General features: G+C 42.4%; 1 protein-coding gene across 2 annotated transcripts in view; it reads left to right on the top strand.

Annotated features, from left to right (window-relative positions):
• The window catches only part of LOC119658466, a 267,894-nt gene extending 249,759 nt beyond the window's left edge, over positions 1-18,135 (top strand). The window contains exons 10-12 of one of the 2 annotated variants that reach the window (XM_038065880.1): positions 8,620-8,711; positions 16,647-16,839; positions 17,052-18,135. In XM_038065880.1, the coding sequence (XP_037921808.1) occupies positions 8,620-8,711; positions 16,647-16,839; positions 17,052-17,704 (938 nt within the window). In that variant the 3' untranslated portion in view covers positions 17,705-18,135. The remainder of the gene's footprint in view (positions 1-8,619; positions 8,712-16,646; positions 16,840-17,051) is intronic. The other variant, XM_038065881.1, reaches the window with a different exon arrangement.
• Positions 18,136-18,353: the final 218 nt, after the last annotated feature.

Genomic DNA, 18,353 nt, shown 5'->3' with positions numbered 1-18,353 from the left:
CAATATCCTTCTAACTCAGTTTGACATTTTAAATATTTATCAAAGAAAAACGAACCCACAAAAGCAAAATTACAAGCGCAGATCTTGTTTGCTGCTCCTTTCTGTAATTTTATCACAAATTTTCATTCTCCTCGGTTGGCATTAAAATTGTGCTTACCTCATCAGTTTCCGTGAACATTGTTCCTAATCCTCCAGAGTTATTAAACATCATCGTTATTGGCGTTGCTTGGAAGTTTCTCAAGTATCATAACTCTTTTATGGTCCTGACCTAAATTAAATTCCTCGCACAGTAAGCGCCCGCCATAGTGCTCCTGAAATGTACAGACTTTAAAGCAATAAAACTGGAAGAAGCTTAACTGGAAGTTAATGCTAAATTAGGTGTGGGACAGGGATGTTCGAAGGATTCAAAAGGAAGCAGGTTGTGCTGCAGCTTTATGACTTTGAACTTGTAACAGGATGACTTGGCAAGGAGGAATATACGGAACAATTGATTTTTATGGGCATTGTCCCGCGGCCCCATTTCGCAGCTGGATAAACTCGCCCTTGAAGTTCATTAATCTTGATTAATTATCGAATTGAATTATGTCCTTATCAAAATGTTCTGTTATTTATGATTGGGTCGAGGCTATTTTCTGAATTACTGCGTTATATTCGGAGAGGAAGGGGAGTAAAACTGACATTCAAGTGAAAAATTATCCTTGAAACAGCCCCGTGTCATGCATCATTTCAAATGCTAGCCTACATGTTCTGGTTATGGAAAGTTAATCTAGAATGACACCTGTTTCTTCGTCCGAAATTTGTGAAAACAAAGGCTCACCCTTTTCATGCCTGCTTCAAATGAATGAGTTTACTAATTCCCAAGGCAATGATAAGGACGGGAATCAAGTCAAGTTTCGCTTCACGCCTCGGTAAATTCGGTGGGCCTAAATTGTGTTTTCGTTTGCCCATGCGAAATACCAAATGAAAGGGTATACGGCGAAATGGTGACATAAAGTCATGGTATTAATGGTCATGATTAAAATGATGATAAATGAATGAACATAATGTCAACGGAAGAAGTAGAATAGTATTTTTATAATATTGGGTAAGAGGAACTAGATTAAATAGACATTGCTTAAGAAACTATTTATGCCATAGAAAACACAATTGCCACGTGGGAAAAGTGACAGTTCTGAGTTGTTTTGAGTGATTTAAATCCAATTTTACATCAGCAAGGGTGTGTTGTGGAGATCGGAACCAATAGGAGTCTGACGGTATAACACCGGGACTAGTTAGTTCGAATAAATATGTAATAACTTTATAAATAAATAGCCGGTCCCAAGCTCGATTGCAAAACGAGAAGAGTACAATAGATAGCTTTATTCTGAATGGCTGTGGGTCACGCAGCGAGGAAGTTATCGCCACACCTCTCAGTTAAGTATAAAATGCAATACCGAAAATGATAAAAAGAAGAAACCTAAGATCCTTTGTGGATAACCGGCGGGGGTCCCATGCATACAATGCTAATCATGGAACGACGCTGAGGTTCGGAATGAATTCCCAAAACCGTGTATAAAATTTTTGAAAGTATGCGAGATCCTGTGCATAGACCAGTTATTCCCAGGCTCTATGCATCTCCAGCAACTCCAAGAATTCAATTTCAAATCAATGATAAAATTACGTCACGGCTGGGAGTTGACATGTCACTCCAACAACCACAGTCATATGTGTATTGTTGTGGAGTGCAGCTTTTACGATACACGATAAGAAGATTCGCTTTTGAGTTACTGATTTGAGTGACCGAAAAATTAGAATATGGAAAATTCGTCTAGAACGTTGACGCGACTCACTAAGGGAGGACATTCCTAGACCGTCCCAAACCAGCACAGGTAATGGAACTATACTAGCCCCATTAGTCATATTAAAGAGTTTTCACCTTTTCTCACTGCGAGAATTACCTATCTTACCATTCAAAAGGACACAGTGCAAAACCCCGCAGGCGAAATACCTACTACTTACTTACCAACCCTCTAGACATTCGATAGGTCCGCAGATGCGCAGATGCGCAGATCAAGATCAATAATTTTCTGTCCATGGAGAAGGTAGATCAATGAGTTGCAAAAAGCAACTCATTATCAACTCGGTAGTTGTAAGACAAGATACGATTACTAGAAGCCAGAGAATTGCTACCCTGTAGTTGTTGTATCAATTAAGCCAGGGCTTTTGACAGTGTCCCGTATACTTCACAAACCGATGCCTTACATTTGAATCTCATTGATCCCCCCTCCCCCCTCCCATGCAAGTTTTTCGATATAGCAAGTTACCAAAAACCTAAAGAACGCCGAACCACCAAAGAGCCCTCTCATAGGCATTCAAGGCAATTGAATTGCTGACACTGTCTTTGTTAAATCGCTAGCAGAGACGTTCACGCCTAACCCCTCTTCGTCGTAAATTTCCCATCAAATATCCAAAATACAGTACACGTTAAAAAACCGATTTTTTAGGCGAAGGATTAAATTACTAAACTTACTCAGTTACGCACTACACTGGGCGTGTTCATCTAACCGAAATTTACTGAAATCGCTCGGCAAGGAAGGCAGAATGTCCTTTCAACACACTTTCAATGCCGATCTTCAGTGTCCCCCTATGTACTGTTCCCATATAGCAAAACTGCAGGAATATTAATACAGAACATTCTCAACTTGATCTTAGTGTTGAAATAATTCAAGTCTTCAGGTTTGCCCAAACTGAATGCTCGCTTTCGGGGCATAGAATTTCTCCCTTCCGTGCTTTTAATTCTTAGTTAATTAGTTGATCTACAAGTGCGATTCTTAGGATTTTCGAAATCTCCAACCTTCTTTTATTTTCGCTGCGATTTCTTGGGACAGACTTTTGATTGGAAAGTCGATAAAGGAAGAAGAATATGTACCTGAATACCGCAGGAAAAAATACCATTACAATAGCGTCGTTAAGCTCATACCCCAGAAGACTCAGCCTATCGCAGCAGCAATAAGACGGCAGCAAGTTTTTCGAGGTCCTGCAATAGGCGAAATAGGCCCAAGAAAACGCATTAAATATCAGTATAAACAAAAATTATCACGATTATATATCCAAAACCTCGTAGAAATGCTAGAGCGTCAGTCGACGTGTCGGTCAGTCGGTCCTGTCGAGAAATGGGCAAGGCTTCCTGCCGCATCGCCGGCGTTAGAGCAAAACAACGACGTGTACGCTAAATATTTGTACTCTCACTGCAAAGACCAACGAACTCGCAAGAGCCCTTCGGAAAAGACGCATTGATATTTGCGCCCTACATGACAATCATTGGTGTTGGGTCAAAAACTGCTACATAGAACGCGAATGAGGTAAACACGGCTATAAACTTCTCTATTTTGGTATCCCATACACTCAATATGGTGTTGGCAGCACGATCTCAGAAGGTTTCACGGCCGGCTGACGAAGCTCACCATTATCTCAGCGGATTGCATGATTCACTTCTTCACTGCATACGCACCACAAACAGGTTGATCCAAGTAAAAACCTGTAACGTTCCTGCTGATGACTATATTATCACTGCAGACGACCTTAATCGTCATGTAGGTGAAAAGGCAGATAGCAACAGGTACCATGAGGCAAAAAGGACTGGAACGCGGACATGTAATTAGTAATACATGGTTCATCGTACGATTTTCTTATCTTCCTACATTTTATAATAGAAAGAGTAAAACGAAAATCGATTATATTCTCATAAGATGCCTCAGTACCGCTGAACTAGTTATAGCGCGGCCAAGATTGTGGTCTTCAAATCAATCCGTGTCCGATGAAGACCGTGGAATTATGCGTTATACGTTAAACCAACATCACCTTCATTTCAGTCGACTGAAGTCGTGGAAGCAACAAAACGCAACGACGACGACACCGCATCTGTGCTCTGGAAAGCGAAGAATTGCGACCCAACACTTACGCTCAGTTAATCCTTCAAATCGGGTTATTGAGAAAGGTAGAACACCATCTGTCTGCCACAGTTCCAATATGGAAAAAGAAAGGTAGTCCAGCAGTGTTCAAATTACCGTCCGATCTGGTTACTGTTCCATACCATGGGGTTTGAATACATTCTCAACAACCGTATTCGCGACGTCTTTCGAATACCCGTGAGTCAAGCCGGGTTTGTCGAGAGCTGCGATACCACTGACGCAACACACGCTACTCGGTTACTCATGGACCAACACCATGAGAAACTTCTCCCTCTTTACGTGGAATTTCTGGATCTAGAGAAGGCGTTTGACCGCATGCCGCACGGAATCATCTGACATACCCTGTGACAACATCCAGTACCAGAAGAACTGGTGCGCTTCGTGTTGCTGTTAATGTTCATCAAGGAAGCAACTCAAAGAAGAACACTTGGTCACTTTGAGTCAGCAAAACTGAATTATTTATTGACGGAGTTCACCTTAGACGGCCGCTCCCCGAGAGTGAAGCAGTCGGACGGGGATAAGGTCGACGTTGTGCTTCTGAAGTCGCTGTGGCTGGAGCGACCCCCAGAGAGCACCCGGACCATCTTGTCTTGTGCGGACTCCGGATCTTTAGAACCGTTAGTAAACACTACTGAAAAAATCTATGAGATGCACGTGCCCCCTGGTCGGTGAAGTGCCGCAGGGGGCAACGGGCCAAATTTCTGAGCTTCAGCAAACGGCTACCGTCTCAAAGCTGGAGTCAACAGTAGGAGCTTTGCGTTCGGGAGGTAGGTCCCCCTACTCGTTCGCAGTCCGCCATCCTAAATGGTCGATCGCGTACTTGCGCGTTAGGGACCTCAGCGAGTCCTGCAATTTGCTGGTCTCATCACAGTTTTGCGGACAAAGCCGAGAAGTGTACCAGCCCGTGCACGTTCACATGGGCGGTGGGTAGCCGCTCCATGCGCCTAACAATGTATGACCCCTTGAGCAAGTGCCATTACTTGGCTGACACTGAAGTAGACGTCTCGAATTACAAACTGATTCCGCATCACCTGAAACTAGCGGCGGTGAACTCCTCTACCATACACACTTACGGCTATAGGCAGATAGACACTTGTGAAGACACTCCGAAAACGGCAATATGCACACCTTTGGGACTCTTCGAGTTCACACGGATGCCTTTTGTTTGTACAATGCGGCGCAAACTTTTCAAAGATTCATTCAGTCTATCTTGCCAAACCTTAACTTTTGTTTTGTGTACTTCCATGATATTTTGATTCCACCCCCCCCCCCCCCCTCCCTTTGCTCAGTCTCAGTATTTTGAACATATCGAATGCATTTTTCAACGTTTCCTTCAGGTCGATCTTTTATTTAACGTGAAAAAATGTAAATCCCTTCAGCAGCAGGTAAAGCTTTTAGATCACACGATTTCCCCTGAAGGAATTCACTTGGATCCAGACAAGGTTCAGGCCACCACAGACTTCCCACAACCTAAGCCGGTCTAGGATCTGCGAAGGTTTTTAGGCATGTTGAACGTCTATCGTCGTTTCTTGCCCAAAGCCGCAAAACATCAAGCAATCCTCAACGTCTACTTGTCTGCATCCAAGAACAAAGACTCACGCGTGATTACTGCGTGTTCTACAAAGGCCGTCCACCCATTTGATCCAGCCAAACGACAGCTGGCGGACGCTACACTCCTGGCATTCCCTCAATCAGATGCACCCCAGCCGCATTCGTCGACGCCTCAGACATCGCAGCAGGTGCTGCCCTTCACCAAAAGGTGAACCAAATCTGACAGCCGTTGAGCTTCTTTTCCAAGAATTTGAATGCAACACAACAGAACTACAGCACCTACGATTGTGAGCTATTAGCCGCGTACATGCCAAATACAGCGTTCGCGGACCACAAGCCTCTTACATTCTCCTTCAAGCAGAAGCCCGACAAAGCGTCAGCACCTAAACTTCATAAGCCAGTTTATTTCGGACATCCAGCACGTGTCGGGCAAGGACAATGTAGTTGCAGACGCTTTGTCGCGTGCTTCAGAGTTTAAAATCCCAGCCATGTTCGATTTGTCGCCAATCGTCGAGGCACAAAAGGTTGATGCAATGCTTCAGAGCCTCCAGACAGCTCCAAATACAAATTTGAAGTGTTTCCCATTTTCGTCTCAACCTCCGAAATACTCTGAAAAGGAACCTAGGTTATATATTTCGGCCACTTTTCGTAAGGAAGTGTTCCATGCAGTACACAATCTCAACTTATCACTTCTGGCCATGAATAAGAATGTTAACTCCTAGGCCAGACAATGCATCGCACGCCAGAAGTGTAAGGTCATCAAGCACGTACGAAAAGAGATAGTCTACAAAGCATTTTCACACGATCCACATATACATTATTGGCCCTTTGCGAGATTCACGTGGCTTCAAGTGTTGCCTAACAATCACCAATAGGTTCACGAGGTAGCCTAAAGTAATACCTCGGGCGACAATTCCGCACAATCGCACGCTGAGACCCTTTGTCGGGAGTGGATCCCACGCTTTGGATTTCCGGGCGAAGTCATTACTGACCAGGGAATCCAGTTCGAGTCTACCCTGTTCTTAAATTTGGATAACCTCCTGGGTTTCAAACGCCACCGGATGACTACGTACCACCTGCAATCCAATGGAATGCTGGAACACTGGCATAGGACACTGAAGGCCGCTATATTGGCACAAGATGACTCTTCGTGATCGCAAGTCCTGCCTTTCGTTTTACTTGACCTACTTACAGCCCATCATGAAGAGTTTGCCGCCAGGTCGACCGAGCTACTATGCGAGAAGACTTTGAGATCCCCAGTGATCCTGTATTCAATAGCAGGTCAGCCCTTTCCACCACTGAGCTTTTCGCTTGCCCCGGGACATCGTGGCCAAATTAAAGTCACCACCACCATCCCATTATTCAAGGGCCTGGACGTCTGCACAAACATCTTGGTTCGCGTGAATGCTTCCCGGAAGTCTCTGCAACCACCATATGAGGGCCCTTATGAAGTGTTGACCAGAGGTGAGCACTCCTTTAGAACTAATGTCGACGGCAGCCCCAAGAACGTCTCCGTATCCAGGCTAAAGCCTTTTGTCTCCGCGACTGAGGTCTCGTGGAAGAAAGGTGCATAGCACGTAAGATTCGATTTGCGCGCCAAAATTGTCGGGCCAGGGGTCGGCTTTTATCGGTGAGACAGTCAACATGGAGAACAGTCAGCGAGGAGTCCTAAAAAATAAGAGCTCCGAATAGTATAATCATTAATTTAAATTAAATATTATTAAACTAAAATTAATTATTAATCAAATAATTAAGTATAATTTGTAATTTTATTTACAAACACCAGTGAATGCCCAGAACTAAGCGATTTCTATCTCGGATGAATGCTCTCAGCCAATTGTGAACTACGTTATGAAATTGCTTCACGCATTAGTGCAACCTGGACGAGGAGGCTTTCCACAACTGGTGTTGTTTATGGTCCACGAAACTATGAACGTCCTGTTGTTCTCTTTCGTTCTAAGTGTTAGTCGACTATAAAAGGCAATGAACGGCGTCTTGCGGTAATGGAGACGAAGATGTTACTTTAGACGTAACATTGCATGATCACATCTAAGATGAGGATTTTCGTGATCGATATGAGGTTGCATCAATCATGGAAAAATTCCGAGGGTCTTCGATGGTATGGTCACATAATTCGCAGTAACGAGAATCCACTTGATTAGTCTGAACATGGAAAAAGATCCTAAGGCCGGCAGAAACATTGAAGGCTTGATACGCTGGGTGGTAATTTGAAAGCATCGTGACTGCATCCAAATCAGGTCTTTAACAGAACAAAGTGGCGCAACTGATCATGATGAGCCTACCCCATTTCTGGACGGAGGAATTCGGTACCGAATCTCCAACGATCCGCGACAGGCTTTTCTTGTCAATTAACTGTGATACAGATTATACATTCTTGGAAAATAAATTTTTCTGGAACTGTGGAATTCCTTCTAACAGACTGATTCTTACATCGACGGGAGGCATTAATAAAAATTAAAAATGCACACCTAGAAGCTTTCCCAGCAACCGACAATCATTAACATGCAAAACAACGGATTGAATAATGGTAGAGACAATAATCACGCTGTCGCTGCCTGCTACTGAAATCTAGTCTTTTCGAAAACGTGATTTGCCTCTCTTCCGAGTGCTCTACAAGTGCCAACTATAAACGCAGCGTCCCCGGTTCGTGATGAATGCTTAACAAAGAGCTCATTTTTCGAATGGGTCATTAAAATAAAATCGATTTCACCGGGATACTATATTTACTAACCCCCTCAATAATAAACTTCTTCGATGTCAAAATGGTTTTCTTTTGTTCGCCTCCTATCTTTTCTTGTTAATGATTTTTCCACACGACGAAGCTTGGCAAAAAGGCAGCCCATGTTGGGAGAAGAAACCACGGAAATTATGAACAATGAAATTTTTTCAACCCCCAAAAATTCATTTTTCAAGCTGTCCTGTGCTATCGCGTTTTTCTTACTGAAACTGATTCCTTTAGCACATTATCATTTGTTAGAAGTTTCGAAAACGAAAGAAAATTTAATTATCAACGTTATCGAATTTGCTGGAAATTCCCTACCTTGCAATTCGGCAAAGTAATTGATTTAAGCGTGTCCTTTTTGTGTCTTATTTTCAGATGATGACTACGGCCAAAAGACGGTGTCCGTTTTGGTGGACGGTTCCGAGACAGATCTCGAGATAATTGATCATCCGGCCTGTGAAATGTCGGTGAGTAAAAATTACATGAACGTTATCCATTTTAATGTTTGTTATCATCTCAACAGAAAGTTGGCAAGACGCTACGGAAATTTACATTTAGATTAGATTGTGAAAAGTTTTTCGATTAAGCTATTGTCGATCCAAGTATGGCTGAATGCCTTTGCATCCATCCTACGCGACCAGTGACGTGGTCAGTAGGAGAAAATTATTAATCACGCTCGAGTTGGGAAGAAGACGTTGGCTGGCGCTTTATTTTTAAAAGAATCCTTCTCCTTATCACAAATAATAGAGGCTGACTATTAGCTTTCACCGATGATTACTTCGGTTTTTCAAAACAATCCTTTCCGTGAAAGAAAAATTCTAGTCAACTAAAATTTAGGAATTGTTAGAAAACGCTACCTTTCGAAAACAGCTAATAAATACCACCACGGAATATTCAAAACATTTTGCAAAGATTTGCTAGGTATGAATATATAGTAGCGGTCTATCCGCATGCTCAAAACAACCACCATGATTAAGGGAGGGAGTAGGTAATATGAGCAGTGATGCAGCTATCCATAATGCGGTTAATATACTTAGCAGAGTTCAAAATTCGAAAATCATTCTGTGGTTGCACAAGTCGGGAATATTCATCTCAAAAGGAAGGACCGTCGGTGATGTCTGAGTTAGTTAACTGATTGGATACTACTGCATCAAAGCATCGAGGGTAGCTTGAAATGATGCACAGTCGGCAAGGGTTGTTAATGAAGCGAAAATTCAAGGTCATCAGTCTCTGGTAAACATGGAAAAATTAGGAGAGATTGTTTACAAGGAGCAAAAATACAAGAGAAACTTGAGAAAGGCAATCAGAATTACAGGAGTTGATTTAGGTAAGAATGGAAGAGCAAAGCTAAATCTCAGGTGATTTAGAAGGGGTATCGTTTTCTGTAATGTAATGTGTGCATTTCGTGCTATGAATCAAGATAGTTGCAAAGTCTGTAAAGTTCAGAAGACTAACTGAAGATAACAATATGTATACACAATCAAGCTATGGATAAGAAAAGGAGCCATCAGTTGGTTATAGAAAACATGGAAAACGTGATTAATCAAAAATTAAAGGCGGGAGAGATGTGATCATATAAAATCCTCAAAGAATGGAACATAGCTGAAAATTGGGTATTGATAGTAGCCTTTGCTGTGGATATAATAGTACATCCCCAGTGCTATGTCTTTAAAAGCATCACTGGAAAATTGATCAATTCAACGCAAACTTTATTGTCACTTAACTCATTACCCAATACTCATACCTTTGGAGAAAACATAGGCAAATTCCAATTCGAAAAAAACAACATCTCAACCGCACTTGGAGCTGGTAAAATGTGTTGCTATCCAAGAGGGAAGACACAACAGATCCCATCTTTATCCAATGTTTTCAAGATTTTCTATGAAACAAAAAGCTTACCCAAATCGGCTCAGTGTCTGTCTGTCCGTCAATTTGCCTGCTTTTTTTGTAAAGAGATGGACATCTTCAAAAGAGTCTGGCCTGGACACGCCCGAGTGTGGGACTTTTACCTGTTAAAATTACCCCCTCCCATAAGGTGTAACATCACGGGGGGAGCTAACTCACTTTAACTATTTCTCCTTTCTTCTATGCGCGACATTTGTAACCGCGCCTTTCCGCACTTTTCGCAGTTTGCCCTGGTTTGATGCGATCATTGAGTTGATCGCACCCGAATCCTCCTCCTGCGATATTAGCATTCTCCTCGCCACATTTTCTGGTATCAGCACTTCACCTAAAGTTTCCTCTAAGTTTCGCCTCTTTTTTATCATCATCATCAACGGCGCAACAATCGGTATCCGGCCTAGACCTGCCTTAATAAGGAACTCCAGACATCCCGGTTTTGCGCGGAGGTCCACCAATGCGATGTCCCTAAAAGTTATCTGGCGGCCTGGCCTACACCATCGCCCCATTTAAGGCAGGGTCTGCCTCGTCTTCTTTTTCTACCATAGATGTCCCCTTATCGACTTTCCGGGTGGGATCATCCTCATCCATACGGACTAAGTGACCCGCAAATCGAAACCTATTGAGCTGGATTCTCACAACCCTATGGTGAGACGTTTCGAGCGGAACAGTTTGTGTAAGCTGGAATAGGCCCTGTTGACTGACAACAATCGTGCGCGGATTTCATCATCGTAGCTGTTATCGGTTGTGATTTTCGACCCTAGATAGGAGAAATTATCAACGGTCTCAAAGTTGTATTCTCCTATCCTTATTCTTCCTGTTTGACCAGTGCGGTTTGATGTTGTTGGTTGGTTGGTTTTTGCGTGCTGACGTTGCCACCATATACTTTGTCTTGCCTTCGTTGATGTGCAGCCCAAGGTCTCGGCCGCTTGACCCTGAGAAATGTGAGAGGCATCTTTTTTATAACGATGCCAAAGCTCAGCCCTTTATATAAAACTAAAGCACAGCCTTGGCGAGGAGGAAGGAAGTTAGTGGTTAGAATGGGGAAGGGGTTGAGCGTGAAGGAAGTGGCGATGAACTCCTTGCCTAAACATCGGGATGTTATAATCATACGGGAAGATAGAAAATGGTAGTCTGTTCGACATTCGTATAGTTCGAGATAAGAAGGATTCGCGGTATTTCACGATGTGACTGTCACTGACCCTTAGAGTATGGCAATGGGAGCGGCTATTTAGACGGGTATGGGGTTTGGGAGAAGCTCTGCAAGGGATAAGACCTGATATTTCCTGGGAGCAGTGACCATTATAATAACGATAGAGGAGAGGCAGACATCGAATATTTCGTCTGTGCTCAGTGGACTCAATTTATGATGTAATGTTCACATCACCGATTAGTTTAAAAGCTCTTTGTTGAACTTTATCAAGAGCTGACAAGGCGGGATACCTGCACCTGCCCAAATGTGATAGTTGTATTCGAGTCTAGGTCTAACGTGAGTCTTGTAGATCTGCGCTAAGAAACCCCCAGACATTTCATTGAATTTTTCGCAATGCCGAAGATGTGTTCGGTCCAGCTGAGCTTACTAGAGATGTTTATACCCAGTATGTTGAGCGAGGGTGAGTCGGGAATATTCCCACCATTGACAAGAATAAATTGTGAGGAGGGGGAGCACATAAGTTATTCCAAATAAGACAGCATTGCTTTTGAGAAGCATTGGACTGAACACGATTTGCTTTGTCCAGCAATGATAGACGATATGTCCTCATTCAATGACTCAAATATGCGCTCCCAGTTAACACGCAATGTACTACGACGAGAGTCAGCCAGCGAATCAAGCGAATACACGAAGTCAAGGGTGCTGTCATCAGCAAAGCTGTGTTTTGCATTGGAAATGCTACTTAAGAGGAAATTAATGAAGAGAGAGAGTGGATGACAAAATAGTACCTTGAGGTACCCCGGCGTTTTTGGTATGAAATTCTGATTCTACACTGTCAAATGCAACGCGAATAGAACGGCCATTAAGGAAGCTTTCAATAAATTTGACGAGCTTGTCATCAAGACCAAATTCGCGAAGTTCGGCTAGAGGGTAGAGTGCATACTCTGTCAAAAGCCTTCGAAATATCAAGGACAACAGCTTTGGTCTCGTCGTGATTATAAGGACAATGATTCCATTTTTCTGTGTCATCAAGTCACCGGTCGAGCGCATAAAACGAAATCCGTGCACTGAAGAAGGGCATAAGTTGTTCCCGAAATATTGATATTTGCTTAATAAAATAATTACTACTAGCGACGGAGACGGTGTTACGTTTTAATTTCGAAATCCATATGGCTTGTCGTTGATAAGGTGGTTTGAGTCAGTAGGTCATTAATATAGAATTGATAATTTTTTCTAAAACTTTTGACAGAATTGAAGTTAATGCTATTTGTCGGTAGTTAGCGGGATCACAAGTCTCTCCCTTTTGTATGAAACAAAACCTTATTAGAAGCGAGTCGATGTCCGTCTGTATGTCTCTCTACCACACCCGATTTATTCGGAAACGGCCAGACTGATTGTCATGAAAATTGGTGAGAGCAGGTCTGTTGTTCCCTTTACATACCGCAAGTAACGCTATTTTATGTTGAGTTTATGGGGGGCTTCCTATACATGTGAATGATGGGGGCGACAATTTTTTCACAGAATGTGACCATGGTATCCAATGAAAGGGCTCAATTAGTATGTTTCGAAACTGGTTCCATTTTTAATATCGGATGAAACGTAGGAGAGTGAGGGCTCAAAGCGTGACCACCAAAAACTGTAACAGGTCTTCTTCTCAGAACCTATCCAACGGAAAATCTGCAAAAAAATCACAATGATGTATCTAAGCAAAATCTAGGCCTCAAAATACATCCTTTTCCGATATCCACAGAAATAAAGTTAATGAAAGTATATTAGCATATTTCTGAAATTTAGCCGGAAACCCCCCTTAAGTTTATGCTAGAAATGCCAAATTGCAGTGGTATAAGGGATAATATAGGGCATGACCTTGGAAAGTTTGAAGGAAATTCAGCAATTATGAGCAAAGTTATAGAAAGTGAAACTTTTACATTTTATCTGAATTTCGTGCATTCTGAAACGTGTATGATGTCATTATAACATATCAATTCGTCAATAGCACAGCAAAGTAAAGGGGGGTTGCAAGGAAACATTTCATGTTAGCTTTTTTATCATTTATACCTCAATATCATTTACTCGAAGCAGACATATACCTATATGTATTTACATGTATATGCTAATGAAGATTTGGGATAGCGCCTAATTCAGACAAATATATTTAAACATTTATACATAATATCTACGTCTGTAATATGTAAGTATATCTTGCAGTTTGAAAAGAAAATATGAAGGAATATTTTGGGTGTTCAGCGAATTTACGAATGGGAAAATGTGTGTGAATGTTTTTCAAATAAGATGAACACAAAACCTTCATAACCGAAGTACTAGCTTCCGGTATTTCGACTTATTCAGATATGGGCTGAACATGAGCAATTTTCCAAGTCGATGAAAAGATACCCTGAGCATAAGACAGACGAAAAAGTTTGCGCTTTTGGGGCTATGGGCGAGATACTTCGGAATCGACAGATCTGAACACATCGAGCTTGGCTAGTAATTTAAAGACTCCCTTGTGCGAAAGTGCAAGGGTCCTTGATGAGAATCGCAAATTTGTATGTAGAGATAGCTCTACAAAGAAGGCGGCAGGTTAAAGTTCGCATGTGTGACGACATGAAAAGATCCAGGAGATGGGCATTTTCACCTGGGTTATCAGGGATTCTTACATACCATGGCGATGTATTGTATGGCATGGGGAGCTCTCTCCGTCGGACCGCTTGCTCGCACTTAAGGCACAGATTGTTTACTTTCCGTGCTTTTAGTTCCCATTTTCGGAACTGCTAGTGCAATTTTTTCCTCTTAGGCGCCTGCTGATTTCCTAGAAGACTATAGCCTTCTCCTGGACTCATTTCTTTGCTGAAAGGTCGCTAACCGTAAGGTTGGGTGTCCTTTTGGTTGCCTGTAACACTGTTGGAATGGCAGGTTTTCGCTTTCTCCTTCTCCTGCGACCTATTATGAAGGGCACTAATGGCTCTCACCATGTTTTTAATAGCCTGGTGCACATTATGCTTGTCTTTGATGAACTCGGACAGCTCAACCAATTTTGGTCCAAGCTGCTTCAAAGGTAATTTCTCTGGGTCAGGGTTTCCTTCTCTCTGAGTCTTGGCTGGATTGCTCTTTCAATACATACCTTCACCCGTAGCATTAAACGTGCTTTCCTGCATTTTATTTTTTGCCGTCTTTTTCATTGGTGGAGACCGGAGAATTGAGGAGCTTCTCCTGAATGGAGCAATTTCTTGGTCTCGGAGTGCCTCCTCAGGTCCCTCTTGGACAAATACGGTGAGTGTCGAATTCGCCCGAGTCCGTCAGCGATCTTCTTTCAACCCATCTTTTTTGTAGTTCATTATTAGTGTTCTTAGCAAAGTCTTGTCTCGCGTACAACCTGATCGATGAACGGAAGGGGCTGAAGGCTCTATTTACCGCTGTGGGTGATGGCTGGTGTGACGCGATCGAATTCCAACACTGAACGAAATTCTGGGAAGTGTCCACCGGGGTAGAAGGGAATTTTCTTTTGAGCTAAACAGGCGAGTAGTTCTTAAACGTATCACATCCGTTGAGGTTCCTCTTCTTGCGGAGAAGTGGATAATCGTCATAACATGAACAAGCTGAGTAAAACTGCTGGGCTTGACGGTCTCCCGTAGAGTTATTTAACGCTGCCACTGCAGTTACAAAAGATCTGCTAATTACATTCGTTGGAAAATCTTGAAAATCCAAGACCTTTCGCCGATAGTGGCAAGAGGGGATGATTATTAAGATTCCAAAAACACCCGTCCTGAGTGCGGCAACTGGAGGGGTATCTGCGTTGCCACTCTCGACCTTCCTGCATTAACCACACCTACGGATCATTTTCGAACAGTGCGAGGAGTTCAGATCTTTGATTTACCTGCTCTTCGTCAAGTTCGAGAAAGCTTTCGACAACGTGAACAGAGAGTGTATCTGAGGTACAGGAAAACTACTAGCTATAATCAGAGCGTAAAAGGTGAAATTTGGAAAAATGTTGAGGTGCAAAGCACAGTACGCCAGAGCTGCACCTTGCCACCGATTTTGTTTCTTCTTGTTATTGCCGACGTTGTTCATGCTGCCTGGTCCAAAAGACGTGGAGCAGTTCAATGGACTATGACATCCTTCCTCATATAGTAGAATTGATATGAAAATAAATGGAACATCGTAGATCAATTGGTATATGTAGGAAGCGTGGTATCTGCTGTCGGTGGCACCGAACTGGATGTTGCCCGACGGATTAACAGCACTATATCCGTTTTCACTGCTTTGTCTAAAATTTACAAATGCAGTTATCTGAACACCAAAATCGAGTAGAGATATTTCTGTGCTAGTGTTCTATTCTGTGCCCCCCCCCCCCTTGTTACCTCAAAGCTCCGAGCCTTCGTCAACACCGGCTTGCATCGTATCTACGGAGTAGGCTTGATAATTGATATCATAAACGAAGAGCTTCGTCGGCGCGCAGGCGCACACCCCTACGGGTTGGGATCGGATGACGAAACTGGCAGTGGATAGGTCACACGCTAAGAAGAGGTGATAATTGCGTTTCTAACTACCCAACGAGAAATAGAAGACGGAAGGGCGAGGGGTGTCAACCCAAGGGCACTTGGCGCAGAGTAGTTGAGAAGGAGTGCAGGCGTTTCGGGAAGTCGTGAGGGGAGCTCGAGAGTATTTCAGATAATCATGAACGGTAGCTTATAGGTGTGGTTGACGCACAATAGCCCACAAAGGGCTAAATGGTAAGCATACATACAAAGGGTACAGCACAGCATAAGAAAAGTAAAGTACTATCAGACATTTAAACGCGTTACATCACAAATTACTGAGGCTCTAATTTTGTTTTTTCCACATGGGCAGCTTTTTATATGCAATCGTTTCTTGTGAAATCTGATTTGCAAGTATACATACGTATATATATTGTCAAACGGCTGCTTCTACTTTAGTCCCTATTGCTTGACTCTCCTCTTTTTGGACATATTTATTAATTCCGATTTGTACAAATCACAAATTAAATTCATGATTGCTCTTCCATATTCATAAGGGCTTCATGATATGCGTATCATTAATTCACGACATAGACATTGTGATTGTTAATGTCCTTCGGGCAAACAAACGAATTCTGTTCAATAGGAAGATCCCTTGCCTCCTCCGTCCCGAGCCAATCATTCTGTTCATTGGGTCCTTTCAAAGCATATCACGAAACACACCCGTTGAGCATTTCTCTTTCGATAAATCCCTATAACTTGGAGCAAATTAATAAGGCACCTATGGCAACCTGAAAACACTGGAGCTGAAGCTGTCGTACTGCAGGTTTTCCCAAGAGCTTATATTGATTTTCGTTTCTTTCTTCTTCTTTCAGACAGAAGCGTTCTGCTCAACATACAATATTGATCTCTTCGTAGTTGTATACTCCGTGGTAGATAGGAATTCATTCAAAGCCGCCGAAAAAATCCTACAATATCTAAAGGACAACGAAATGTTGCTAACACGCGGCGCAATCATGGTGGGGAACAAAACAGACCTGGAGCGACATAGAGAAGTGCCTAGACAGAGTAAGTATGAAATATATTTAGCTCCGAGTTTATTTTTGATGTCTTTCTCGGGGAGAAAAAATTACGCATTTCGTAATGGAAAGTAATGTTTCCATTGCTAGCCAGGATCCGCGGGAAGGGAATGTATTTTCTTCCTCAGATGGCTGCTAATGTTCTTTCCATTGCTATTCCCTACCGGCACAGTGGCATTAATCAAAATGTCTCCTTTTTAGCTGGTCGACGAGTAGCGAAGGAAATAAGGTGCAAGTTTATCGAGACTTCTAGTGGATTAGATCACAACGTAGACGAGCTTCTTGTTGGAATAGTAGCACAAGTGAAACTTAACCCCCAAAGGATTCACAACCTAACAGAACGAGAGAAACAACGTTTGGCCATTACAGCGACGATACAGAAGCATCGCAGGATTGACCAGCCAACAAGGAAGATAGTCAAGCAGAAGAGCATAGGGAAAGGTTTCGAAAACTCCAAGTCACCACAGACAGATAAACAGCCATCCAGCAAGCCTATCAAGCGTATACTGAATCTAGAGAATATCCTTAAAGTTAACGAAAGTGATATAGACGATGAGGACGATGATGGATATCGTCCGCAGCAAACATTTCGCAGGGATTTATCCAGGATAGATAGTACGGACGTAGCAAGTAGGTCATCATCACCAAAATCGCGTAGCTCTTATGATGCCCTGAGTCAAAGTCAGATGACTCTTGGGGACGAGACTGTACCCGGTAAGGAGGCACCACGTACCACAGGGTCTAAATTATCAAACAGAACAAAAATATTTCTAACTTCGGTTTTAAAGTTTAAGAAAAACTTGAATGTTAAACGACGGAGCTCCAGTAATTGTAGTGATTTATTTGTGATTTAAATTATTTTACATGGACAGGGTGCATAGGGTTAAAATGTAGATAAAATGCCGTAGGATTTTTATGCCTCTCTAACAAGAAACCAATAGTCGGTAAGTAATTTCAATCAATTTAGCGAATTTCTGTAATCCAAATTCACTTCTCAAAGCAAGGAAGGGCTGCGAGCTCCGAATTCTAATCGAATTCGGTAATTCAAATGTTTTTAATTGCGAGGCTTAGAGGAGTGAATAGATTTTATTATTTCTCGAATGATTTCCATTACATGACTTTGATTCTTTAAAATATTTATCGACAATAAACCCTGTAGTTCTATGTGAATTCAAATTTAGTATGTTTTTCGACAAATTTAAAAGTTGTGGTTCTTATAGTGGCTTCTCTTCCTTCTTTATCAATCGGAGAAAACGAAAAAGTATCTTTATTATTAGAAGGAACACAAGCTCTTGAAAATTGCAGCTTTGTGAAGAATGAAGAGCCAAAACCTACATGTTATTCTAGGCCAACCTCCGTGGCACATCCGCAGACACTTGGTGGTGGGGAGAAGCATAGCCTCTGCGAATGCAAAGCGTAGTGATCCCCTGTACTCGCCCTCATCAGTGGACACTCCAACATAAAATCTAAAATACGCATGATCGACGACTGGAGTCCATTTTC

Source organism: Hermetia illucens, chromosome 5 (assembly GCF_905115235.1).
Source record: "Hermetia illucens chromosome 5, iHerIll2.2.curated.20191125, whole genome shotgun sequence".
Taxonomy (NCBI): Eukaryota; Metazoa; Arthropoda; class Insecta; order Diptera; family Stratiomyidae; genus Hermetia; species Hermetia illucens.
This window is presented reverse-complemented; position numbering and strand designations above follow the sequence as displayed.